Raw genomic sequence first — 26,568 nt, 5'->3', positions numbered from 1 at the left:
TTGGCCGCGGGGGGCAGACGGACCCCGCTCCCCCCACACACCCTCCCCGCCTTCCCTCCTCAGCCGGACGCCGACCTCGGCCAGCCAGGGAGGGGAGGAAGACGGACTGGGGCCATCTTGCCCCTTCCGCGGGCCGCCGGCCGAGGAGACGGGAGCGCCAGGAACTACAATGCCCAGCGTCCCCTTCGCCGGCCCGGCCCGGACGCGGAGCTTCCGACTACAAATCCCAGCAGGCCCCGCGCGGAGCCCCGCGGAGCGCCAGGGGAAGGGGGCGGGGCCGCCCCGCGGGCGGGCGGGAGAACTACAACCCCCAGCCTCCCGCGCGCGCTGGCGCCTGCGCCCTGGGGCCCGCCGCCATCTTGGCCCCGGGAGGGAACCGCAAACAAACCGAAGCGGGGGTGCGCCGGGACCGGCGGGGGAGCCTTTCGATGTGCCCCGAGCAGGCGGACAGGTGGGTCGTCGTGGGGCCCGGGCCGGGAGGACGGGGAGAGAGCGGTGGCCCCTCCCGCCTCCATCCCGCCCCCCTCCCCCCAGGACCGGGCTGCTGCCCCGGGGGCGTCTGGGAGCGGAGCCTTCGATGCCCCCTTGGCCTGCTGCCCCGGGGGCGTCTGGGAGCCCTCTTGGCCTGCTGCCCCGGGGGCTTCTGGGAGCGGAGCCCTCGATGCCCCCTTGGCCTGTTGCCCCGGGGGCGTCTGGGAGCGAAGCCCTCGATGCCCCCTTTCCTGTTGCCCCCGGGGCGTCTGGGAGCGGAGCCCTCGATGCCCCCTTGGCCTGCCGCCCCAGGGGCGTCTGGGAGCGGAGCCTTCGATGCCCCCTTGGCCTGCTGCCCCGGGGGCGTCTGGGAGCGGAGCCTTCGATGCCCCCTTGGCCTATTGCCCCGGGGGCGTCTGGGAGCGGAGCCCTCGATGCCCCCTTGGCCTGCCGCCCCGGGGGCGTCTGGGAGCGGAGCCCTCGATGCCCCCTTGGCCTGCCGCCCCGGGGGCGTCTGGGAGCCGAGCCCTCGATGCCCCCTTGGCCTGTTGGCCTGATCTCCCTATTTCCCAAGCGCCTACTACCTTCCCGGGCACTGTCCTCAGCGCCCCCCAGGGAGGATCCCGGCATTTGGGGTTGGACCCACCCCCATTTTACAGACGAGGTCACGAAGGGGTGAATTGGCATGCCCAAGGCCTCCCTTCACAAGGGGCGGAGGGGGGGATTAGAACCCGTGACCTCCTGACTCCGAGAACAGTAATGGTGGTATCTGTTGGGCGCTTACTATGTGCCCAGCACTGTTCTCTGTATTGTAATAATTACAGTAATAATGATGTTGGTATTAAGCGCTTACTATGGGCCAAGCACTGTTCTCAGCGCTGGGGTAATAATTATAATAATGTTGGTATTTGCTAAGCGCTTGCTATGTGCAGAGCACTGTTCTAAGCGCTGGGGTAGATCCAGGGTCATCAGGTGGTCCCACGTGAGGCTCCCAGTCTTCATCCCCATTTGACAGGTGGGGGAACTGAGGCACAGAGAAGTGAAGTGACTTGCCCACAGTCACCGAGCTGACGGGTGGCGGGGCCGGGATTAGAACCCGTGACCTCTGACTCCTAAGCCCGGGCTCTTGCCACTGAGCCATGTTGCTTCTCTAGCCACTAGGCCATACTGCTTCTCTCTCATGAGTCAGAGACCCCGACTCTCCCCGGCCCCCGCGGGACCCCCCGGAACCCGCCCCCCGGGCATCGCCCCCGACAGGGGAAGCCACACCAGAACGGACCCCGAATGACCAGTTGTGTGACCCTCCCCGGGGTGAAGGAACGAGCGGCATCCTCCCCGCCAAACACCCCGGCGGTCCGAGGACAGGGGCTTGGGAGTCAGAGGTCACGGATTCAAATCCCGGCTCTGCCACTTGTCTGCTCTGGGACCTCGGGCGAGCCACTCAACTTCTCAGAGCCTCAGTTCCCTCATCTGTACAATGGGGATGAAGACCGCGAGCCCCACGTAGAACACCCCGACCACCTCATATCTCCCCCAGGACTTTGAACGGTGCTTGGCACCTAGTAAGCGCTTAACAGATACCATCGTTAGCATCGTTACCCGAGGGAGTCCCCCCGGGGGCGGCCACGGGGGCCGTTGGTGACCCCCCCCCCCCCGTGTTTCTTCGTTCGCAGAGAGGACGAGCTCCGTGGGGCCGCGCGCCAGGACGAAGGATGCCCGTTGTGTGGCCCACTCTCCTGGACTTCAGCAGGGATGAGTGCAAGCGGATCCTTCGCAAACTGGGTACGGTGACCTGCCCGTTTCCGGGCCCCGGCTTGCCCCTCCCATCCCTGCGCCGCAGCCCAGGCGCGGGGCCTCGCCTTCAGTCAGTTGTGGTTGTCAGCAGTTAAAATGGGCATTAAGACGTGCAGTTTGGCCACCGGGGCCCCTTTCCTTGGCCAACTCCGGGACGGAGAGGGCTTTACGCGTGGTCACCAGGAGCCTTTAGTCCTTCTGTATCAGCAGTAATTCGCACGGAGCGCTTACAGTGTTCAGGGCAGCGTATTCGCGGCGTCCGGAAGGAGCCCGTGGGCTTGAATCCCGAGGTTGGCCAGATCTTTGTCTTTTCGCTTTAATTGTCTATGGCCAAGCGCCGGGCACAATACAGTGCACACAGTTGGTGCTCGACAAGCGCTGTTGCAAATGGCGAATTCAGACCTGGTCTCCCGCCTTGGCTCATGAGGGGCTCTCAGTGTTAGAGGAGCTCGAGGAGGAAAGAGAGAGCGAGGCAGACACAGAAACAGGCTAAACAAATCCTGAACCCAGGAGAAGCAGACAAGTCCAGCTGTGGCGCTCTGCCCGGCCCAGCTGCGTCAGATCCCACCACCTTCCCCGCCTTCTCGATGCCGTGAAGGGACTCTGAGCTGGCAGGGGTTGGGCTTTGACTCCCTTGGGTCAAGCTGGAGTTGGGGGAGGGGGGTTATCTACCTCCTCCCCTCCCCCCGTGCCCTCCCGACCCTCACCCTGTATCCCCCCCCACACCGTCCCACTAGATCCGCTAGATTGTAAGCACCCTGAGGCCGGGCTGGACCCTCCTAACTCGATTGTGCTCTCCCAGGTTCCGCACAGAGGAAGCGCTCAATAAATACTCTTGTTTGAGCTGGTCGACTGATTGGTGGTGAAGGAGCTCCGGCCCTCTGGCTGCCGGTTTTCCCTTCCCAAGCCCCGTTTCTCGTGGTTGGGTCACCGCAGTCGGGTTCTGCCCACAGCCGCCAGCGGTGCCATCGCGACGGTAACAATAGTTGTAGAATTTCCTTCCGTCGGAGGATGGCAAATGGGGGTTTCTGGGTCGATGGGGCCCTGCCTCAGGGCGCCCTAACGGAATGTAAAAGCGAAGCCTTAAGCCGTCAGTACGTTCCTAATTCTAGCACGAGCACGTGTCAGCAAAGCCGCCGTGGCATCCGACTGACAAAGGAAGCGGTGATCCTCCGGGGTGCGTCATCACCGTGGTGATCCCCAGCCCCGGGGGTGAGGGCGGAGAGCTGGCAGGGCTGGACGCCACCCTGGCCGCGTTATTGGTAAAGGCACTGAATCGTCCAGGGCCTCGGGGAGGGCACCGGGGCAGAACGGGCAGCTCCGCTTCCCTCCGGTTTTCCACGTGGCTCGGTTCGGCCATCCCTAGGGGACGCAGAAGAGCGCTCTTGACTCAGACGGGAGGGAGTGGAGAAGCCAAAAAATGAAACCCGAAGCGTTTCTTCCTGGTGCACCGACCTGGGGATTCTTCAACTTTAGGCTCTCTCAGAACTGTCAATAAAACTTTCGACTGACTTAGGCTCCCATGGTCCCATTCGTTCTCTTGATCACTAGTATTGCCGGAGCACCGGTCGTGTGCGGGGCCCTGTACTAAGCGACTGGGAGAGCACGGTAGACCTCGGAGACAGAGTCGCTGTCCTCAAGGAGCTGATTCTCTCCTAAAGCCCCAGCGTTCTCAGAGGGGGGAACCCAGTGCTTCGCCCAGGAAGCACATACCAGATGGCGTTACTCCCACTGCCCCCGGAACTCGGTCCGGCCCTGCGTGTCTCGCCGTGGGAGGAAGGCACCGGGTCCCGGGCTCCCCTCGCAGCCGACCCTCCGCCGATCCCGACGCCGGCGATGTCGGAGGGCCGATCTGTGGAACGATCAAGAATCGGGGAACTTTTGATATTTAACACGGCCCCTGCCCAGACCCGTTCCCGCTAGTGTTCGTGGGTGGGTAGACTGTGACTTCAGTGGGGTAATCTGTGGCCACCAAGACAGTCAGGCCGGCCTCTCCACGAGGGGACTCGGGAGCCGGAAAGAAGCCTACCGCGTCTCTGAGGCGAAGGTCCCTTCGGCCTCCGGTTGGAAAAATCCTGTCTCTGCCACTTCAGCTGGTCTCACGCCCCGGACTGCACCTGGGGACGCCCAAGTCGGCTGACCGGCTTCCCTCCTTCCTTCTAGAACTGGAGGCCTACGCTGGTGTTATCAGTGCCCTGCGGGCCCAGGGCGACCTCACCAAGGAGAAGAAGGACCTGCTGGGTGAGCTGTCGAAGGTGCTGAGGTGAGCGCCGTAAGACCCCTCCCGGGCCTGCGTCGCGGGCGCTGTGACGGCATGCCTCCTGTCCCTCTCTGCGTGCCGCGGGTACCGCTCTTCCGCCTCACGAGGGGGTCGGGTGGGCAGACTTGAAACTCTCGGGGATTGTTCACTCTCATGGAGCTCTCCTTTCACTGGCAGGGTTTATGTTGTTCTCCCTGGGAGTGGGGCGGGCACCTGTGGAGGGAAAGGGCGTGGTAAACTGTGAGCGAGGGAAAGCGTGCTCGGGAACAGCACACTTGCTCTGGGTCGCCGTGCAGCCGGGAACTGAGCCGTCATAATCGTAGGACGGATGAGGGCTCTGGGCCACCCCCCACCGACCCAGGAACGGGCTGCTCTGGGGCTTCTCAGACTACTGGGTGGCATGCAGCTCAGTCCCCCCTCACCATCCCGCGGGCCGGCGACCCGTCTCTCAAAAGTTTGTCTTTTGGCTCCTCAATCCAACTGCCTCTGTCAGTTTAAACTCTTTCCCCCCTCCTTCGATCGTAGCCTCAGGGACAACGGTGCCGGGTTTGAAGTCAAACTCCAGACGTAGACCCGAGTCCACCCCGAGCAATCCAGGGCCTTTGCTCTTCCCTCGGAGATCCCGCTTTTGAGCTTCAAGGTGTTTTTCCCTCCCGGAACCGCTGGCGGGACGCCGGTGTATGGGGGGGCCGAACGTCCGTGCTGCCCTCACGTTGGTTGTGTCAGCGCCGGGAAAGCCCACGGGGCCGCTGTCGGTGACCCGTTGGGACTCGGGCGACATCCGGCTCGCAGATTGAGTCAGACAGGGCCGCTGCCCTGTCGCCGTCCGCTTCCAGGGTTCCCAAGTGGCCCCCGACTCATTATCCTCTGCAGACGCCCGCCATGTAAAGTCTAGGTGATTGGGTAGGCTTGTATGGGATCTGTGAGAGTGATGATGATTTATTTAGTTCTTTGTTTATTGGTTTCTTTTCCTGACAGCATCTCCACGGAGCGCCACCGGGCTGAGGTGCGGCGGGCAGTCAACGATGAACGGTTAACTACAATTGCACATAAGTAAGCTATTAGTCCTGCCCCGGGTGACTTCCAAAGTGCCCTCTCTGCTGGGCTGCCAGTCCTCTGGGGTCCCGAGCGGATAGAATCCGCCTGGTCTCCTTGCGGGGGTGCGGCCGGGCATCGGGGTGAAGTAGTGGCATGGAGGATAGAGATCTGGGAACAGCTGGGAACTCCAGAGCCCCTGGGATACGGAGGTGAACCGGGTTCATTCTTCAATGGAGTGACATACTCTACCCCAGAGTGTGTAGTTCAGTGTCTGGCACATAGTAAGCACTTAAATACCATTAAAAGAAATAAAAATTTTTTTAAAAAGTGACCCAGCGTTCTCTTGTGTGCAGCATGTCGGGGCCCGACAGCTCTTCCGAGTGGTCTGTAGAAGGCCGCCGCCTGGTGCCCCTGATGCCCCGCCTTGTCCCCCAGACCGCCTTCACCGTGACGGCGAATGCCGTGGCCAACGCGGCCATCCAGCACAACGCGGCTCTCCCCGTGCCCGCCGAAACCGGAAACAAAGATGGTGAGCCGGGGCACCCCCCAACACCTGGTGGAGCAGGTGGGCAAAGAGGGCTGTCGTCGTCCCCATCTGCCGCTGGAGGCGAGAGAAGGGGACGGGCCAGTGGACCCCCGGTCTGTGGCCGTGGAGCACGGGGGCTTCCAGTCAGTTGTGCCGGGATTTATTCTGGCACCAGGCAGGCTTTGAATTTGTCCCCGGGGAACGGCTAGAAGACACGTGATCCTTACCCTGGGCCCACTTACTGGGGGAGGGGAAAGGGTGCTGAGAGACAACCAGGCCTCGGGACAGACCGGGAGTTCATGGGCAGAGATGGGATTGGCTGGCTGGGGCCGGATCAAAGGGCCAGACGGCACTGGACGCTCCTAACTCCGTCCTGGAGAAGGAGCGAACTCTGCTGAGCAGGACTCCTGGGTCCCAACTGGGAGAGGGGGAGTGCGGCCGAGACTCCGCCGGTCTGTCCCTTCCCGATGGCGGAGGACGTCCTTGGGGGAGAGAAGAGTCGTAGAGGGACCCAGAGGTTGAGCCGGAGTCTGAAGAAAGAGCAACCTGGAGCGGTGACCCGAGGGGTGGGCTCTTGTCTCCCCTCTCCAGTAGTGGTTTGCTACTCCTACACCAGCACCACGTCCACCCCGACCTCCACCCCCGTTCCCAGCGGCAGCGTCGCCACGGTGAAGTCGCCGCGACCTGCCAGCCCCGCCTCCAACGTCGTGGTCCTGCCCAGCGGCAGCACCGTCTACGTCAAAAGTGAGTGTTCCCGGTGGCGGGCGGGAAGACGCCCGGGCGGGTGCCCTTGAGATCGGGGCCCCTCTCCTCCCAGCGCGGTGTGGAGAGAGTAGGTGCGGGGGAAAGCCAGGCGCTTGGCCCGTGCGCTTTCGGTTGGGAGATCCCGGGGAAGGAGAAGAGGTTCGGGTGCCGTCGGGAATACGCGTGGTCACTAGCACGAGCAGACCGAAGCCCCTGAGCTCCCTCAGTGACCTTCGAGCCGTGGGTCGCCGTGGGAGCCGATGGCCGTGAGGCGCCGCACGGTAGGCCTCCCTTCGCAGGCCGGGGCCCCGGCCGGGACGAGCGTCATCTGCTTCCAGGCGTGAGCTGTTCGGACGAAGACGAGAAGCCCAGGAAGCGCAGGCGGACCAACTCCTCCAGCTCCTCTCCCGTGGTGCTCAAGGAAGTCCCCAAGGCCGTCGTCCCCGTCTCCAAGACCATCGCGGTGCCCGTGAGCGGCAGCCCCAAGATGAGCAACATCATGCAGAGCATCGCCAACTCCCTGCCGCCGCACATGTCTCCCGTGAAGATCACCTTCACCAAGCCCTCCACCCAGACCACCAACACCACCACCCAGAAGGTACGAGAGGGCCACCCAGCCCCCGTCCCTCTGGGTGCACCCCCCTGCTTTTTAATATTTGTTAGTATTAATCACTTACTATATGCCAGGCACTATACTGAATGCTGGAGGTAGACACAGATTAATCAGGTTGGACGCAGTCCTTATCCCACTTGAGCCTCGCAGTATTAATCCCCGTCTTACCTGTGAATTAACTGAGGCACAGAGAAGTGACTTGCCTAAGGTTACCCAGCGGACAAATGTCAGAGCCGGGATTAGAACCCAGCTCCTTCCGACTCCGAGGCCCAAGCTCTATCCACCAGGCCATACTGCTTTTCATCAGGGTTCTTCATTTAGGGGTCCCGTTCCCGGCACTTCATGTCACGCTAAGCACCGTCTTTGGAGTTTGAAGATGACTCTGCTGATGGGCAGCCGGAGGGGAGGGGAGTGTACGCGCGCTTGTTCGTCTCTGGGGTCGTTTGGAAAGAGGGATACAGATACCGTCTCGGGGATGAAAATGAGAAGCTGGGAGTTGGGAGCCAGTAGGCCGCCTCTCAGGTCTCCGAACAAATCAGAGGGATTGGCCTCCCAGAGTTGATCCACAGATTTTTCCGGTCAGGCCCGAGATGGCCAAGAGGTAGCCAGGGAAGCCAACTCTAGCTTTCCTGTGGCCTCGTGGGATGCGGCCCCCCTCCCCAGCCGGTCCGGGCCGCCTGACGGGTGTCGGGCGAAGCATAAGGACGGACCCTTTCTGTTTCCAGGTGATCATAGTGACCACGTCTCCGAGCTCAACCTTCGTCCCCAACATCCTCTCCAAGTCCCACAACTACGCAGCCGTCACCAAACTCGTCCCCACGTCCGTCATCGCCTCCACCACCCAGAAGCAACCGGTGGTGATAACCGCCTCCCAGTCCAGCTTGGTCAGTGGTGGCAGCGGCTCGACCCCGTCCCCCGTCCCCAACACCATCGCCGTCACGGCCGTGGTGTCGTCCACCCCGTCGGTCGTCATGTCAACGGTAGCACAAGGTGAGCGAAGGCTCGGCCGGCGCTGTTTCTCGGGGCCGGGAGGGTTTGGGCGGGAGCCGTTGCTTGGGTCTCTGTGAAAGGGTCTTTCTCCCACCGGGTGGAAGGAGCAGGGTCCACCCGTGGGTCAGCTCCAATTTTAGGCAGTTGCTAGTGGCCGTTGGGAGGAGACCCTGTCCTCCCCAACTGTACCAGGCTTGGGGAGAGCCAGGGTTTGTCTCCGTGGAATACCACCGAATTCTCTAAGCTTTACCTGCTAATTCACAGTGGGTCAGGAGCAGCACTGCCCTGGAGTGAGCCATCCCCCATCGTTAACCTCACCTTCCCCACTGGAACGTATTTACTGGGCACCCCCTGCCTGCTGAGCGCAGTCCTGTGCGCTTGAAGGCACACAATGAAAGTAGAAAGCGTGGCGGTCCTTGGCCTCAGGGAGCTCATGGTCCGCCCGTGAGCTCTGCACACAAGGTGTCCGTACAGTAGGAGCAAGAGAGAAAGAAGATAGAACAGCAGTGAAGAAGAAGATGACCAAACAAGCCTTGAGGCATCTCCGTGCCGAGGGTGGCCAGGCACGGGAATGGCCGGGCAGGTAAACACTTGAGAATTCCCCGGCAGGGCTTTAGCAGCGCAGGCCAGAGGAACCGAGACCCTGCAGTCACGCACCCCTCGTTCGAAAGCACCCGTCTCAGAGGGGCGAAACAGCCGCTGCCTTCTGCCGGCCTGATCCCCGCCAACCAGCCACCTCAGGCCAAACTAGGAAGCTGTAGGCCTTAATCTTCCTTTTCAGCCGTTTTTTTCTTCTGCCTGGAGCAAAAGCCCACCTTAACTTGCCCTTCAGTAGTAAACTGTCTGATTTGAAAGTGAGTCCACCAGGTTGAGCGTTTTCAACCTCTAATGCCTTCCTTGTTTTCTGCTCCCAGGTTGGTGTCCAGTTCAACATTTAAAAACTGGAGGAAGATGGTTAAGGCTAGCTTTTGCTGTGACTTTAAAAAACAGAAAGTGTGCTCTCCCTGCCAGAGCCAGGCAGATCCAATATCAGAGTGGGCAGAAACCGTCAGTGCTGTGGGCATGCCACCGCCTCCTTTTTCCCCTTTTTCTCCTCCTCCTCTTTCTCCTCGTCCTCCTCCTCCTCCAGAGAACCAGAATTTGCCCAAATGGTCAGAAAATTGGGAGGAAGAGCTGCAGCCCCAGCTGGTCCTTCCAACATTTCATCCGAGGATCCTTGTCCTGTCTGTGGTAAAATGCAGTATTCTGGACAGGGGCTCTCGGACCCTCAGAGTAGAGAAATGCGTATCTCAGGCTAATATTTCACATTCTTATTTTCCTCGGTGTGTTCGCCACACCTCCATGGGGACTGCAAGAATTCCCTCCTCCTCTTCTTCCGGAATTGCCCTCCCAGCAGTTGACTGAGGGCCCTGGATTCTCACGCTCCTTTCCCTCGACTGAGACTAAGTGGACAAGGCATCTCTGGCCACTCCTTGTGTCCCAGAGGGTAGCAGAACGTGACGGGGGGACTTTGGGTCTCCTGAGGGAGGAGGTTCATTTTCCATTCCAGGCACCCCCAGAGCCCAGACACTGTGGTTTCAATCAGGTTCCGAGCCCAGGGCTGAGGAAGTTTGCGATGCGGAGAGGGCACAGTAGTCCTCGCTTCCCGAGGGGCTTCTCGGTGAGAGTGGGGGGAGACCGAACTGGAATTGTGCTGGGAGCCCGCTCCTCGCAGACTCCTGCATCCTTTCTGCTCCTCTAGAGCTCCCTCAACTTTGCACCTTCCTGTTTGACAGTCTCCCTGAATTCCCCATCCCCCCGGCCCAGGTCGGCACTCTGCCCTCCGCCGAAGCCCAACCCGTTAGCCCTCTGCCTCCCCGGTCGCCGGATGATTCAGGTTGCCCTCTTGGCTTGCCAGGTTTCCGACCCTGTTCCTGTGACTTGGCCAGATGAGTAGTCTACAACACCCAGACGGCAGTCTCCCCAACGGGCTCCGCTCTGACCCGGCGAACCGTCTTTTTCTCCCCTTTCACCTGGGCACCAGGGTTCCCGGGCAGCCTGGCCTCCCTCACCCGCTCACCCCACCATCCTAGTTCGGTGCCGGAGTGGGTCCCCCTTTGGTTCAGTCGCTTCTCTTCTTGCTCTTTTGCAGGGGTTTCCACCTCGGCAATTAAAGTGGCATCGACCAGGCTTCCTTCTCCCAAGAGCTTGGTGGGACCCCCGACCCAGATCCTAGCGCAATTCCCCAAGCAGCAGCAGCAGCCGCCGCAGCAGCAGCAGCAGCAGCAGCAGCAGCAGTCATCCCCCAAGCAGCAGCTGCAGCAGGTGCAGCCCCAGCAGCAGCAGCAGCTGGGCCAGCCTTCTCCATTGTCTCAGCAGCAGCCGCAGCCACCGCAGTCTCAGTTACCTCCGGCCACCAAGCCCACCATCCAGATCAAGCAGGAGTCAGGTAGCGGGGACGGCCGGGATCCCTCTCGCTCTTGGCATTTCCCGGGCGAGGGAACCGAACCAGGGCTCTCCCTCTCCCCCGGCCTGTCGCCGAGCAGTCCAGCCCTGGCGAACTCTCCAGTGTAACGTGGGGTCAGTACGGCGGGATGGAGCGTCTAATCGAAAGAAACAGGCGGAGCGATTCCAGGGGCGACCGGGTACCAGGGATCGTAGAGAACGGCTGCTTCTACCCCCCACCCGGCCCCTTGCTCCTCTTCCTTCTTTCCCAGGGGTTAAGATCATCACCCAGCAGGTCCAGCCCAGTAAAATCCTGCCCAAACCAGTCACCGCCACGTTGCCCAGCAGCAGCAATTCCCCCATCATGGTGGTGAGCAGCAACGGCGCCATCATGACCACCAAGCTGGTGACCACCCCCACTGGTGAGTTATTTGGGGGAGCCATCCCGGTTTCTAGGAGCAGAAGAGCACGGAGCAGGATCCCCGAAGTGACCACATGAGACTGAGTAACAGAACAGGGTCAGCGAGGAGGAAGTCCTCACCGCAGGTTAGGATGGGCCCGACCTTTCCGATGCTTCCTGTTGGACATGGAACCCGGGGCACAGTTGTTTCCGGACCAGCGCGCCTGGGCTTGCTGGGCTCTCCGGGTAGGAGTCAGCCTTGCTACCCTACGGCGGGGAGTAGCCATCAGCAGACCCCTCGGGGGGCCCTTGGGTTGGAGTGTGATTGAGGGTCAGCGGGAGGGGACGGCTTCAAGCATCCTCGCGGAGCAGAGTTGGCTGCCACTCCGGCCCGACGGCTGGGAGCTTGGACAGCCAGTGGGTGGTTGGACAGCCGGGGAAGTCGAGCGCGGAATCCCCAGAAATGGGGCCCCGTCGACCCATCCTCACCTCTGCCGCAGGTACCCAGGCGACCTACACGCGGCCCTCAGTCAGCCCCGCGCTGGGCGCGCGGATGACGGCCACCCCCGGAGCCGCCACCTACGTGAAGACCACCAGCGGGAGCATCATCACCGTGGTGCCCAAGTCCCTCGCCACCCTGGGAGGCAAGATCATCAGCAGCAATATTGTTTCTGGTGCGTGGGCCGGCCGCGGTGACCACGGGGGGTGGTCCGGGGTCTCGCCGTCCTCTGCGCCCGAGCGGCTGGGGCGAGGGAGCCTGTCCCCGTGGCCGGGGGTTGGGTCGGATGACGAGTCTGCCTATTCTGAAGCAGAAGTGCCTGGCCTCTCTGATTCTTTATTATTATTATTACCATCATTACTAATAATCATTTATTGAGCACCTACTCTGTGCAAAGCACTGCACTAAGTGTTTGGGGGAGTACTCTGTAACATTAAACATATTCCCTGCCCACAACGAGCGCTTCAGCCTGAAAGGAAGGTTCGTCTATAGGTGATGATAACTGGTCTTCGTTAGGTGTTTGCTCCGTGTCGAGCACTGTATTAAGCGCTGGAGTAGGTTAGTAGTTAATCAGGTTGGACACCGTCCCTGCCCCAAATGGAGCTCTTGGTCTAAGTAGGAGGGGGAGCAGATACTGAATTTCCCTTTTACAGATGAGGAAACCGAGACACAGAGAAGTTAAGGGGCTTGACCAAAGCGAGTGTCAGAGCCGGGATTACAATTCGGGTCCTCTGACTGCCAGGCTCAGGCTCTCTCCACTGGGTCACATTGAAGATCCACGTTTGTTAGGAAGTCAGTTCAGCTGCTCAGAAGTCCTGTGATGCCAGGGGTCTGCCCCAAGCCTGTCATTCTCTTTATCTTTCAACTAGAGGGATGCCGGCAGTGGCCCCGTGGGGGAAGGCCTCTGGGTGTGAGGACCTCGAGGACGTTGGTGGTTGGCTGGCCCAGCGGGGTTAGGCCTATAACCTGGGAAGATGCCTAGTTTTGAGAACCAGGGACGCCTCTCCTGGGCGATGACTCTGGGTGTTGGAGGAAAGAAGGGCTGCGCTCGGCAGAAGCTTCCTTCCCTGAAGTTGCTCATGGGGGCTCTTTTCAGGGCAAGGGAGGGGAATGAGGGGAAATCGGATGGGGGAGAATGATTAGAACAAAGAGTGATCATTGGCCGGCCTTCTGGGGGCAGGCTCCCAGCTCCGTCGTGCCCTGACCTGGGGTCGTCGGTCCCAGGCATCTCACACCCTACAGGCAGGGCCGGTCCATCCTCACAGCCAGAATCCACAGCCCGGCTTCGGGGCACTCTTCCTCCTCCCTTCCCTCTAACCCTTCCACGTCCACACTTGGTTTAACCGGCCTGCCTCCTCTTCCTCCTCTCCCAAGGGACCACGACCAAAATCACCACAATCCCAATGACGTCCAAGCCCAACGTGATCGTTGTGCAGAAGACGACGGGGAAAGGAGCCACCATTCAAGGTCTGCCGGGCAAAAATGTGGTCACGACGCTCTTAAACGCGGGGGTAAGTGGGAGTTCGGCGAAGGGCCCGGCGCCGGAGGGTGGCGCGGCGCCAGGAGGACCCCCCACCCGGTCGCGTGGGGCGCCGACGTGCTGCGCTGGGGTCAGTGGGGCCTCCGGGCTGAGGCCAGGGCCGTTCTGAGCACCGACGCTGCCTCCCTCATCCCTGCAGGGGGAGAAGACCATCCAGGCAGTGCCGGCCGGGGCCAAACCAGCCATCATCACCGCCACCAGGCCGATCACCAAGATGATCGTCACCCAGCCGAAAGGCATCGGGTCCGCCGTCCAGCCGGCCACCAAAATCATCCCCACCAAGATCGTCTATGGCCAGCAGGGAAAGACCCAGGTACACTCCCGTGCGGGACTGGCTCCCGGAGAGATGGGCCCTGAGGCTGTGTCCGTCACCCGTCCACCTTTTTCTCTTTCCTTTTTTTTTTTAAAATGGTCCTTAAGCACTTATCATATGCCAGTCTCTGTACTAAATACCGGGGTTGATGCGAACTGATCTAGTTGGACATGGTCCAACTTGACTATGTCCAACATGGGGCTCACAGTCCTAATCCCCGTTTTACAGATGAGGGAACTGAGGTACAGAGAAGTGAAGTGCCTTGCCCAAGATCACACTGCTGAGGTGGAGCCGGGATTAGAACTCAGGTCCTTTGACTCCCAGCCCCATGCTCTTTCCACTTGGCCACACTGCTTCTTTCCTCTCTTTTCCCTGGGCCGGCTCCCACCCGTGGAATCCAAAAGGCTTGGATCGTTCGTTCCAAAGCCTACAATTCGAAAGGAGCCAGGAAGGCTTTCCGGCCACGAGGGTCCCAGGGCACCCACTCTCACTCTCTTGGGGCATTGGGGTCTGGCTTTGAAACAGTAACATCGCTCTTGTCGAGGATTCGCCTCGGCCACTCCCTGATGGGCTCATCCTGGAGCTCCTGAGGACTGATGAATGTTCTGTTCGGGAGAGAGAGGGCCTGCCATGTAGGGCAGCAAATGTGATCTATAGTTTGGGGAGTCAAATGGAAGTAACCGTGGCATACCGAGTGGGAGGGTGGAAACTGGCGATGGCAGGAGGGGCTGAAGACTGGAGGAGTTGAGGAGAGGAAAGGTCAGTGCAGTTAGGGTGGAAATAGAAGATGAGATGTCTTCTTCTTCTTCTTCTTCCTTTGGGGGTGGCCAGAACAGCTGACCCCGACCTAGGTGCCCCTTCTTAGTGGGGGCTGGAGCCTCTGCTGAGAAGTGAGGTGAAAAGGAAGCACAGGCCAGGGAATGGGCTTCCTTCCAAGGCAGGTGTCCCTGGAATAAAGGAGACCCTGGGGGGCCTCCCCTGGCTCTGGTGCGCTGCTGAAGCCGGCACTTCGGTGAGAGCTGCAGCAGGTCTCACCTCTCCCCCAGGTCCTGATCAAGCCCAAGCCGGTGACGTTCCAGGCCACGGTGGTCAGCGAGCAGACGCGACAGCTGGTGACGGAAACACTGCAGCAGGCGTCCCGGGCAGTCGAAGCCGGGAGCTCGTCCATCCAGGAGCTGAAGGAAGAGCCTCAGAGCTACACGGAGAGCAGCTCCTCCTCCACCGAGTCCTCCCAGAGCTCCCAAGGTACCGGCCGCTTCTTCTGCGCCCGGCACGTCATGCCTCTCGGCACTCTCGTCAACCCAACAAGTAGCCAGGGGCGAGGCCCGCGTGGTGGCTCTTAGGGTGGTTGAGGGCCTCCCCTCCTCTCCGCCGCCCAGCCAGCTCAGCTGCCTGGAGAGTCATCACTCGGGGTCTCAGCAGGGGTTCTGAGCCGCCTGTCTGGGTCACCGGCGCCTGGGAGCCCTCCGGGTTTGGCTCTCCGTCGCCTACCCCACACCCCTGAGGCGCGCCGAGCAGCCGGGAGACGGATGGAGCCGGCTAAGCAGCCCTTCAGAAACAGGATCTGGTGCAAAGGGATAGTGATAGGTCGGGGGCCGTTGAACCGGAATCGGCATCAGAGCATGGTGAGATCCAGGAGGAGCCGGGGGAGAATAAATGGCATCTCGGGCTCAGAGAGGAGAGAGAGAGCGAGAGTTGAACAAGAGACCTCCAGTTACATTTTGCAGGCTCCGTTGTGCGTAATAATTGTAGTTGTGGAAGTCCTTTCTCCTGCCAGCAACTCTGCGGGTTTCAGAAATATGAGCTGCCAGGTGGGACTAAATCCTGCCGTGTTTTCGGGCAGACTTTCTGGTCTCTTCAGCCGGTGCCTGTGTGCGTGCGCATTAGCTCTTCTGTGCGCCAGGTGACGTCTCCGGATCAACGATTCGAGCCACGGTGTTCAGCGGGCTCCCAAAAGGGCGTTGGGGCGGGGAAGACACCAAACTCGGATACAATTGGAGGAGAAAATCTGAAGGGTCGTCCTAGTTTTCTTTTTGGAGAAACTTACTTTTTCTTTCCTTTGTACTTTTCGCCATTGGTGCCGCAGACTCCCAGCCGGTGGTTCACGTCATCGCTTCCCGGCGCCAGGACTGGGCCGAGCATGAGATCGCCATGGAGGCGAGCCCGACAATCATTTATCAGGACGTGTCCAGCGAGCCCCAGTCGGCCACTTCGACCATCAAAGCTCTGCTGGAGCTCCAGCAGACGACAGGTGAGAGACCGTGCGATCACGAACCCCGGGCGGCGGTGGCGGATCACTCAGAGCGGCCACCGTGTTTTCCTCCTGGCTGCTCCCGGGGTCCCTTAGCTTCCCCGGTCCGGGCTCCTGTCCCCGCTGCGGTCAGGACAGTCAGGCAGGTCCTCCTCTCCTCTTCCTCCCGCCGTCTTCCCTTCTTCCCCACCTTCAGGTCCTCCCTCGGCCCCAGAGTCATCCTCCGCCCGCGCACAGCCACGTGGCAACCCCTGGGTGGCGGTCGAGGGCCATGTGCCCCTTTTCGGTACCGGTCCCCTCCGCAGTGTGGGTCCCACGGCCAGGACGCCAGCAAAGCCCCACTGCCGGCCCCGGTTCTGGCTCCGGCCCTTCTGCTGGCCCAGTGAGTTCTGGGCACCTTGCCTGGCTTAGGTCTGGCTCCTTTCCCAGCGGCCCCGGCCCCGGCTCGTTCTCGGCTCCAGCCCTGGGCGGCCGCTCAGTCCCACCCCTGCCTCCAACCACGGAGCTGATCTATACGGATCCGAGACAGAGAGGAGGAAGAGACGGGGGAAGGGGAGGGCTAAGGCACTGAATTGGGTGGCTGTAGGAAGTTACAGAGGAGGCTGCCCTCTTGGGGCTCATAGTCCAGTGAGGAGTGCGGGGCCAACCCATTGTCCCCGTTGTCCCCCCCTAATCACCTGGCAGGAGCAAAGCAAGAAAAAACAGAACAGTGCAGGGGTGGACTGCCACAAAATGTATCGATGAGGTCGGGGAGGGGTCAGATGGATCGACTCCGTGGGGCTGGAAGGGAGGAAGGTGGTTTGAGGGAGAGGAGGTGAAGAGCTGTGGAGGAGGAGAGGACACTCTCCGTCAACTGGAACCTTCTGCCCGCTTGTTCCCCTGCCCCTTGTTCCCTCCTGGCCCTAGCCATCGTTTTCAGGGGCCGGGATGCGGGAGTTCCGTGGGCATTTTTGTTCCGAGGCAGGAGCTCAAACTGCCGGACTAACATTCGGTACTATGTGATGTGTTAAAGGGGGAATTTCCTCTTCCTCTCCCCACCGGCCCCCCTTTCCTTCCGGGTTTTCTTCTTCTCCCCGACATCCTTCTGCTCTCTCGTCCCTGTCGTTTCCTCCTGGTGCACATAGTGAGCAGCTCCCTGGTCTCGGCCCCTCCCTCCTCTGCCTCGGGCTCCTCTCTGACTTTCCCTACCCTGTTGTTCTCCGTCACGCCCTGAAGCGCATCCATCTTCCCTCATCCCTCACTGTCTCTCCTCACTTTTCTCCCCTCCCACCCTCCCCCACCTCCCCAGCCGGGCTGCTCCTTGGGAGGGCACGTGCTCAGACTCCTCTCGCTGGTCAAGGGCCAACGCCCACCATGGGCCCCAGGGGCTGGGAAGCCAAACCAAAGCCCTGGCGGCCTGGTGCCTGGGTCCCGTCTCTCCAGCCCGTGCAGCAAAGGTGAATTTCCCTCCCCCTCCAATGTTTTCGACAGTAAAAGAAAAGTTGGAATCGAAGCCAAGGCAGCCCACCATTGACTTAAGCCAAATGGCCGTTCCCATTCAGATGGCCCAAGACAAGCGGCGTTCTCCCGAGAACCCTTCGATTGCCGTGGTGGAGTCAGAGCTGGTGGCTGAGTACATCACCACCGGTAAGTGTCCTGGGGTGGAGCGTGGGGGGATGAGTGGGGTTCACGGAGGCTACCTGGGCCCCGTTTGCCCAAGGGCAAGGCAGAGGAGACCACCTTCCCCTCCCCGGGAGGTTTTCCCTGACCGCTCCGGTCCCCCTCGGGGTGGCCAGCCACCCGCGATTTGGCACGGGGAAACAAGTGGGGCAGAAGGAGGGTGGTCAGGGCGGGGTCACACCTGGGGGCTAGCGGCGAGATCAAGGTGGCCTGCGATCCACGGACATGAGGTCGGGCCCTCTCCGCTCACAGTGGCCCAGCCCTCCAGTAGGAAGCGGTCTGGAAAGACACGGGCAGCCCTAAGTGGCAGAGGACGAGAAGGGAGAGCGAGTCAGCGGTTTGTCCAAGGGCCCCGGGCAGCCCGAGGGTCCGTGGGGGTTTGGTCGGAGCGTGCGGGGCCCAGAACCGGAAGGGGAAGGAGGCTTACTCTCCCGCGCTCGCGAGAGCCACCTGGAATCCTGCTTTCTGTTCTGGACACTTCATTAGCCAAGAGATGGATCCAAACTGGCCAGAGATCAGAGGAGAGTCCCGCGGATAATTGAGGGACGAGGCGGATGACGGATGAGGGAAGATTTAAAGAGCTAAGCGGGATCGTTTTCTTCCGTGAGGATTAAGTGAGCAGACCTAAGCCTTCAGGAATGTGAAGGATGCAGATTCCCGGAGAGAGGAATTCTCTGGCCCAGGCCCAAGACATGTACGATTAGGACCGGTGGGCGGCAGCGACCCGCAGCCAGACTTGGCCGCCAGCCCGCTGGGAGGGGCCCAGCTCAGGGAAGAGATCAGGGTGCCCCCTGTGCGGGGATGTTTATCGGCCGGCCGGCCAGTCTTGCCCAGCGGGACCCAGCGTACTTAGAAACCGGTCTCGGGACGGTGGACCCAGACCGTGAGGGAGAGACTGCTCTCTCCCACCTCCCCTGCCGGCCCTCCGCTTCGGCATAACCCCGGTACCTGGGGCTGGCAGGCCGGGGGGCAGAGACAGGTGGATTGAGAAGGACCCGCGTCCTGAACGCTTGTGCTTTTTTTGTGCTTCTGGAGCATTGCCCTCCCCCAGAGAACGTAAAGTGGGGAACTTGAGGACCGGAGCTGAGGGATGGTGCTGTTGGGAAAACCACTGGGGCCCAGATGTGTGCAGCCAAGGAGCTTGAGGGTGGGGCGGTGAGTTTTAGCCAGATGTGCCCTCTGGAAGGAGATGGAAGAGCAGCGGGGTCCTGGCCTCCTGGGCCTCCAGGCGTCTCCAGAGACCCCCAGGCATTGTTCCCAGTGCCGGGATTCCCGGGAACCTCCACTCTGCCTTGATCTCAGTGAGGAGAAAGAGGAGATTGGGGTTTGAGGTCCCTTCCCGCCATCAGGAACCGATCAGCCTCTGCGGGGGTCGACTTACAGGCCCCGAGGCTAAAGACTGAATGGAGTCATCGATAAATGTGGTCCCGTGGGCGGTTGGAGAAACTGCCCAGTTAACGAGGTCCGTCGTACCGTGGCTGGGTTGGAGAGGAGGAGAATAGAGGGGAGGGGAACAGACTCTCTCTGTCTCTCCAGGGTAACCCCGAGGGGCTTGCTGCTCTGAGGAGATCCCCGATACGTGTTTTCGAAGCCGTTGGCGGCCTCAGCTGTCAAGGTGAATTCTGGAGAAATGCCCGTGACCTCGGGTTGACCTCGTGTTGCCCTGTCTTCCTTTCAGTCAGCCATCGGTCCCAGCCCCACCAGCAGTCATCCCAGCCCCAGCGGACCCTGCTCCAGCACGTGGCTCAGTCACAGACGGCCACGCAGACCTCGGTGGTGGTGAAGTCCATCCCGGCGTCTTCCGGTGCCATCACCCACATCATGCAGCAGGTTGTACCCGCCCTCCTCCGCCCCTCCTGTCCCGTGACCCGGGGCCCGCCCGCCTGCAATGCAGGGGTGGGTGTGTACCTTCAGGGTGAGTGGGGGGACCAGAACAGTTGGAGTGAGAGAGACCTCGGAGCAGTTGAAATGGGAAATGTTGGAAGCGAGAGGAAGGATCCGTCGCTGCCGCTCTGAGCCCTCTGGGAGAGCCTGGCCACCCGGGATGAGCCCCACCAGCTTCTCGGGAGACTTCCCCCTCACCGAGTACAGAACGCCGGGTTACGGGAGAACTGGAAGAGGAGGAGGAGGAAGAGACAACTGTGGTCCCTACTCTTTTGACCTGATGGAGAACCCCAGGTGTCTGATCTGATTATCAATGCGTGGCATTTATCGAGTGTTTACTGTGTGCGGAGCACTGTACTAAGCACCTGGGATGGTACACTCTGGTACCAACTGGTTCCCTGCCCACGAGGAGCTAATAGCTTAGATTTTTTTGAATGTACACCAGCGCTTAGTACAATGCTGAGCACATAATGTTTACCAATATCATAATTAGTAGTAGATGAACATTAATAGGTACCCAGTCGGGCCAAAAGTGTGTATCCTGGGAGCATAAAACTTAGAGGCACAGATCCTATCTAAGCATCGCCTCGTAGAACACCAAACCACTTGTAGCTCTGCAGCCTGGCCCCAGAGAGAGCTTCCCCCAGGGCCAGAGTGGGGAAGGAAGGACTCTTGGGGGGGGGAGGGGAGGAAGGGCATCTTTTCCTCCTGGCTCAGCTTGTGGAGGGAGAGCCATTTCTGTCCGTGCCCCCGGGATGTCGTCCCAGTCAGCTGCTCCTGGACAGCTCTCCCACCCAGGTAGCCGGTAACTAGTGTGAGCAAGGGGCTGGAGGTGAGGGAGCTAATCGGGAAAGGCTCCCCAGAAGAAGGAGGAACTTTTACTGGAGCTTTCGGGGAGGAGAGGGGCATGTTTTAGGAAAGGAGAATGGGTCAACATTCCAGCTGGGGGAGAGGGGAGAGCCTGTGAAGGGAGGTTGGTTGATGGGCAGGTTTGCCTGACAGGAGTCAGGGGACCTGGTCAGTATGGTATCTAGTGTCCAGCAGGAGGGCGGGGACTCTACAGGTGCCTGGTGAATGGGGTGGACGAGTGGAAGCCAGATCTCCCACAAAAGAACATCCAATATTTCCGCCACCGCCCGGGAGTTCGGTAGCTAATCCTCACTGACCCGTGAAGGCAGCATTTCGCAGGCTCCCCGGGGCTTCAGAATCAACACTCGATAGTAAGCGCCCCTTAGGGTCTCGGAGCTGGACGTGTCTGACCCTCTGCTGTGGAATCTGTAGCTAATTCTCATCGCGGCTGTGTACCGGTAAATGGACCATCCCGACAGCATGCCCGTGGGACGGCCCCCTGTCAGGGCGAGAGCAGGCCGGGGGTCAGGGACTCGCCTGGCCACTGCCACACTTCATCCTGGGCCGCCTTTGCCAGGGCACTCAGTCATCGACTGCAGGGCTTGTCAGAGTGACGGGCTCTGGCGGGGGGAGTGGGGATGGGAGGAGGGGGCGACTCGGAGCTCGTCCGGGGGCCGCCTTCCTCCCCCGGTTCCAGGAGCGCCGGTCGGCGCCCGCGGCCCAGGCCCGGAGGCCGTTCAGCGGCATCATCGTCCCTCCTTCCCTTGTCCCTCTCCATCCCGTAGGCGTTGAGCAGCCACACGGCATTCTCCAAGCACGGCGAGGAGCTGGGCACCGAGGAGGGCGAGGTGGAAGAGATGGACGCGCTGGACCCCCAGACCGGCCTGTTCTACAAGTCGGCTCTGACCCCGGCCCCCGACCAGCCCAAGCTGGAGCAGCCTCAGCTGCAGGTGAAGACACTGCAGTGCTTCCAGGCGAAACAGAAGCAGACACTCCACCTGCAGGCCCAGGCCCTCCCGCACAAACTCCCGCAGATGCCCCAGCTGTCGATCCGCCACCAGAAACTCAGCCCTCTCCCTCCGGAGCCGGGTCTCCCCAAGCCGGACGGGCCGCCGCCCCCGCCCCCGCCGCCCCACGTGTTGGCCAAGGAGCGGCCGCTCCCGCCCCTGCTGTCCCAGCCCCAGCAGACTGTCGTGCAGGTGCTGGCTGTGAAAACCACGCAGCAGCTCCCCAAGCTGCAGCAGGCCCCAACCCAGCAGAAAGTCTACGTGCAGCCCCAGCCCCCGCCGAGCCTCCCCCAGCTCTCCGCCTCTGCGGAGAAACAGCCGGCCAGCCAGGTAACGCGCTGGCTGCCCCTCGCCCTGGGCTGGGGGATTCCCCGAGGTCCTTCCGCGGGGGTGGGGGCAGCCGGACTCGGCGGCGCCGGCGGGGATCGAGGGGCCCGTCGAAACGTCGACACCGCTTCCCCCCGAATGAGCCGGAGGTGGGAGGTCGGCGCCGGGAATGGGCGGTTGTCTCTGGGGACGGCCGGACCCCCCGGGGGAGGGAAGCCGGCGCCGGGCACGGCCGGGACGAGGGGAGGGGTCGGCCGTCACGGCCGGTCCGCCCCGGACGGGGGCGAAGGGTGGCCGGGGGCGACCGGCCACCCGGGGAACCGAGAGCGAGAGTACTGGGGGCCAGCTTGTGAGCCAAGTGAATGAAAAGGCAGCGGAGCGGCCAACCTGCTCTAGTTGAGGAAATCTCCCCCCAACAACAGGGAAAGGACCTCGGTCCACCCCGTGTACACCCTGAGAAAGGATGGAGCCTAGGGCAGCTCTCCGAGCCCATTGAACCGCCTTTAGCACCAAGTGGTAGGCTATGGAGTCTGGGGCCCTAATGATTTTCATTTTTTTATTTTTTTTTTTGTTTTTTAGGTATAAAACGTTATTGATTTCCAGGCCCATTACCTTTATCCTCTGTGGCCGTAAAAGCCAAGTACCCCGCAGTCTCCTCGGGAGCGCCACCGGGCACCTTCCTTTGTAGTTTACATCACCGCCTCGTTCACTCTGCCTCCGGTGTGCCAAAGCAGAAGAGCGGGCTTGTGCTTGGGAGACCAAAACCGAACCCTAAAAAGACAAGCCACGGGCTTTGGAGATGAGGGTTTGACAAATGAGGGGGAGAGATTTGCCGTCGGCCCTCTGAAAGCCACGGCGGCGGCTCCCGGCCAGTCACAGAAGGGGGCGCCAACACCCCAAGGAGGTGTAAACTCCAAAGGAAAATGAGACTCTGTAGCAGACGCCCCCCACCCCGAGTACCCCGGCCAACTGCCCACCCCCGGGCCGGGCCAGGGTAGCCCCCAACCGCCTCCTCCTGGGCGGCGGCGCCGAGGAGGGCTTCGCTGGCCGGCCGGCCGTTAACCCACGCAACCCAAATTTGATTTTCAGGTGGAGCCGCCAGTTAGAGCCCAAGGATCCTCTGTTACAAAGATCACGTTCGAGGGGCCGCAGCCGCCCACCGTCACAAAAGTCGCGGGCGGCGGTTGCGGGCCCAAGCCGCCCCCTCCGGGCCCCGGCATGTTTCTCGTGCAGGCGTCCGAGAAGACCGCGGTGTCGGACATTTTGAAAATGTCCATGCTGGAGGCCCAGATCGACCCAAACGTAGAGTCCCCGGTGGCGGAGGCCCCGCCCAAGGCCGGAGCGCCGGGCCCGCCCGCGGTCGACGCGCAGTCCTCGTCCTCCAGCCGGACGGCGGCGACGGCGGGGGGAGGGGGAGGAGGAGGGGCGGCTCCTCCCGCTCCCCAACAGCGGCAATGTAGCGAGACCTGTCCCAGCCCGCCGGCACTGGGGCCCCCCCACCAGCCGCGGAAAGCGGACCCCCAGGGAGCGGCAGCCGCCAGCCAGTTCATCCGCATTCAGAGCCTCGGCCAGAACGCAGCCGAGGAGAGCCCCGCCGAGATCATCATCCAGGTAGGCGGGCGACGAGGGCCGGGGCCGGGGAGGCCCGGCCTGCGTCGGCCCTGGCTGCCGGAGGGAGACGGTTCTGGTTTCTGAGCGGGTGCGTTGCATTAGTTGACTTCCCTTCATCATCATCAGTGGGATTTATTGAGCACTTACTGCGGGCAGAGCACTGTACTAAACACTTGGGAGAGTACAGTTCAGCAGAGTTGGTAGATGCGTTCCGTGCTCGCAACAAGTTTACTCTTTAGAGGGGGCAACAGACATAAAGGAATAATTTATAATATATAATTTGGCTTGTGTCTGTCCCAGCACTCAGTACGGTGCTTGGCACATAGTAAGGGCTTAATGGGTATTCTAAGCCACTAGTTTTAATGCTCGTGAGGTGTGCGTAGGGGTGAGGGTGTGGCGGGAGGGGGAGAAGAGGTCGGTCCTGAAGTGGGTGGCTTAAATTTCCAGGAGGTCAGAGCACTTTACAGTGGTGAGCCAACTTCCCCTTAGGCAGCTGTGGACCGGGTCTCTGTTCCTCTGGGCCCTGCCATGGCCCGAGTCTTTCTGGCAAGGGCGGGTCAGAGCCAGGAAGAGACAACTGGGCTCTGGCCCCCCCGGGGTCTGGCCCACGTTTTCCCTGGATCTTCTTTGCTAAATAGATCCGCTAGGCCTTGGTTCTGAGGCCGGGGCGGCAGCAGGACAGGGAGTTGGACAAAGGGACCGGCATCGCCGAGAAGGATGGTCAGGCCCAGGCAGACGACACACACCGGAGGGAGGGACTGACCCTGGCTCGCTGTGGACGTTTTCCTTTGGAGATGGGAGGCTCCCTCTGAGCTCCCAGTGCACCATTCCTACGTGTTCCAGCCTCTCTTCTCTCCCCAAGAGCAACCCCCCGCCCCCATACCCACACTGCTTCTGAGCCTCTTGGGGTGCCTCCAGATAAAATGGTGACTAGGAAATGTTTGCACCATTCCTCTGGTGGGAGATTGCTCTGTAACGACCTAGGATTGTGTGTACCTGAGTGTGGAGGTGCCGGGGGGGGGGGGGGGGGGGGGTGTTTGTGTATGTGTGCGCGTTAGGGATGAAGTGCTTCCGAGGTCTGAGCAGACCTGGGCCAAGGCAGGGTTGTGAGTCGGTGCCATTTTGGCAGAGATGGGGTCTTGTGGTGAGGAGTTTCTCGATGGCGGTGTTCTCCTGATCAAGAAATCCTCAGCATTTTCCTTTGGGTAGCAGGGCGCCACTTTCTTGTGTTCTCTCACTGCTGCTATTTTGTCCCTCCCCCACTGACTGGTCAGCCCCAACCCGTCCTGGGGTGATCCCCTCCCGGGGTGTCCTCCTTCTGGAGCAGCAGCCCCGACGGGCTCTGCTTTTCAGACCTTGGCTGCTGTGGGTCCGTTCATTCATTCAGTCGTATTTATTGAGCGCTTACTGTGTGCAGAGCGCTGTACTAAGCGCTTGGAAAGTACAATTGGGCACCAGAGAGAGACAATCCCTACCCACCGACGGGCTCACAGTCTAGAGGTGGGGAGACAGACGACAAAACAAGTAGACAGGCATCAATAGCGTCAGTATAAATAAAGAGGATTGTAGCTATATACACATCATTAATAAAATAGAGTAAAATAATAAATGTGTACATTTACGCACAGGTGCTGTGGGGCGGGGAGAGGGGTGATGGGGAGGAGGAGCAGAGGAAAAAGGGGGGGGCTCAGTCTGGGAAGGCTTACCAACCGCATCTCCAAGATTGACCTCCCTTCCCCTCCCCCGCCTGGGACTTTCCTTAGCTGGGTTTCTGAAATGGGAGAGCAGACTTCATCCGGTCTAGGCCAGCGGGGGGTGGCCCGGGGGCTCCCCAGGCACCGTGCCCACTGAGACGCATCTCGTGCCCTCTTTCAGACCATCCCCCAGTACGCCATCCCTTGCCACTCCAGCTCCAACGTGCTAGTGGAGCCCAGCGGTTTTCTGGAGCTCAACAACTTCACCAGCCAGCAGCTGGACGAGGACGAAGCAGTGCTGGAGCAAGACGTGGACAGCAGCGCGGAGGAGGGAATGGAGGCCAGCCCCTTGCAGAGCTCGGCCGAGAGGCCCTAGCGGGCCGGGCGCCAGGCGCTGGGCGCTGGAGTGCACTTTCAGACCGGCCGTCGGCCGGGGCCGGGGTCCGCCCGGGGCAGCCCCCGAGGGGTCCTGCGTATTGAGCACTTTGCACGCTTAGACCCCCGCGGGCCCTGACACAGCAGGGTACTTCAATGGGATGCAGCTGCAGCAGCAGCAGCAGCAGCATTTTTTAGACTCATGAAGTGGAATGTACTTTTTTTTAATAAAAAAAAAAAGGAAAAGTGGGGCAAAGTTCCAATCTCCCAACGGCCCGAGACCCAGCGTCCTCTGTCGGCGGCTGCCTCGGGGCCGGATCCAGCGGCCCACCTCTCTCCGCCGGAGCCTCCGGAACCAAAACCCCTCGGAAAGGAAGACCGAGAATGGAAGTCTGTGGCTCCGAGCGGCGGGGCGGAGGACGGCTCTCGGCTTGGAGCGGAGCACCGGGAAGAATGGGACTCGGGGACTTGCGGGGCCCTGCCAAGGCCCAGAAGACAGTGGTGTTATAAGTGCCCCGGGGGGAGGTGGGAGGCGAGGAGGCCGGGAGCAGATCGCTCGGCCAGCAGCTCGGGACAGGCGCTCACCGAGGGGCTTGGGGTTGCGCCTTCCGGCATCCCGCCCCGTGCGTGCGCTAACCTCATCTCGGAAGCGTTCCCGGTGCCGCAAGCCTCAGGGCGGTATCTGTGGTTCCGTTGAGCGGAGGGCAGCTTTGGGCACACGCCTGGGCCCCGGGCCAGCCCCTGGGGAAGCCCGCCCAGGGCGTGGTGGGGGCTGGGCCCGAAGGAAGCCGAAGCTCAAGCTAGACCAAGGGAGCGCCGCGCCTTTCCCTTTGGGTGTTGCACGTCGCCTTCGGCCCAGGCCCGGGAACGGCCCTCTTCCCCTTCCTACCGGCCGGGACGGACCGAAACCCCTCGTCGGGACCCAGTCAGTTTGAGTAGTGTGTTTGGGTTCCTGCGATGGCGATTCTCCCGGGGCGGGGGCCCGGGGACAGAGACGGTTTTACCAGGTTGACGAAAGGAAGACTGTACTCTTCATTTTTTAAAACAATATGTATATAAAAAACGAGTTTTTAACGGTTTTGTATAGATTTCACTGTAAGCAAGCGTTTTCGGCCGGCCGGTCTGTCGCACCGTACCCACGCGATCGGCAAGGCCCGCCTGCCGTTACGGTGCCGACTCCATCCGCTGGCCCCTCATTTTTGTGCTGCCTTTTTTTAAACTGTGATTTTACTGTTGGTATCGTAGGAATAAATACCACCTAGAGGAACTCCGACCAGATGGCCACAACAGTTGTGAGGA

The 26,568-nt window shown here is 61.1% G+C and overlaps 1 protein-coding gene across 2 annotated transcripts; it reads left to right on the top strand.

Moving 5' to 3' along the window:
* On the top strand, window positions 1-26,568 carry EMSY (EMSY transcriptional repressor, BRCA2 interacting). Of its 2 annotated transcripts, none has more exons than XM_029048101.1 (20): window positions 1-451; window positions 2,145-2,253; window positions 4,429-4,528; window positions 5,504-5,578; window positions 5,917-6,092; window positions 6,684-6,833; window positions 7,172-7,431; window positions 8,172-8,436; window positions 10,568-10,864; window positions 11,133-11,282; window positions 11,761-11,934; window positions 13,134-13,270; window positions 13,439-13,612; window positions 14,659-14,857; window positions 15,699-15,863; window positions 17,334-17,489; window positions 19,201-19,352; window positions 21,041-21,592; window positions 22,679-23,200; window positions 25,076-26,568. In XM_029048101.1, the coding sequence occupies exons 1-20, from the start codon at window positions 170-172 to the stop codon at window positions 25,268-25,270; spliced, it is 4,290 nt and encodes a 1,429-aa protein (XP_028903934.1). In that variant the 5' UTR covers window positions 1-169; the 3' UTR covers window positions 25,271-26,568. The 2 variants fall into 2 exon arrangements, with proteins under 2 accessions (XP_028903934.1, XP_028903933.1); XM_029048100.2 differs by having other exon boundaries at window positions 2-451; window positions 6,681-6,833.

This window comes from Ornithorhynchus anatinus, chromosome 20 (assembly GCF_004115215.2).
Source record: "Ornithorhynchus anatinus isolate Pmale09 chromosome 20, mOrnAna1.pri.v4, whole genome shotgun sequence".
Taxonomy (NCBI): Eukaryota; Metazoa; Chordata; class Mammalia; order Monotremata; family Ornithorhynchidae; genus Ornithorhynchus; species Ornithorhynchus anatinus.
The sequence above is the reverse complement of the archived record's forward strand: the minus strand, read 5'-3'. Positions and strand labels throughout refer to the sequence as shown.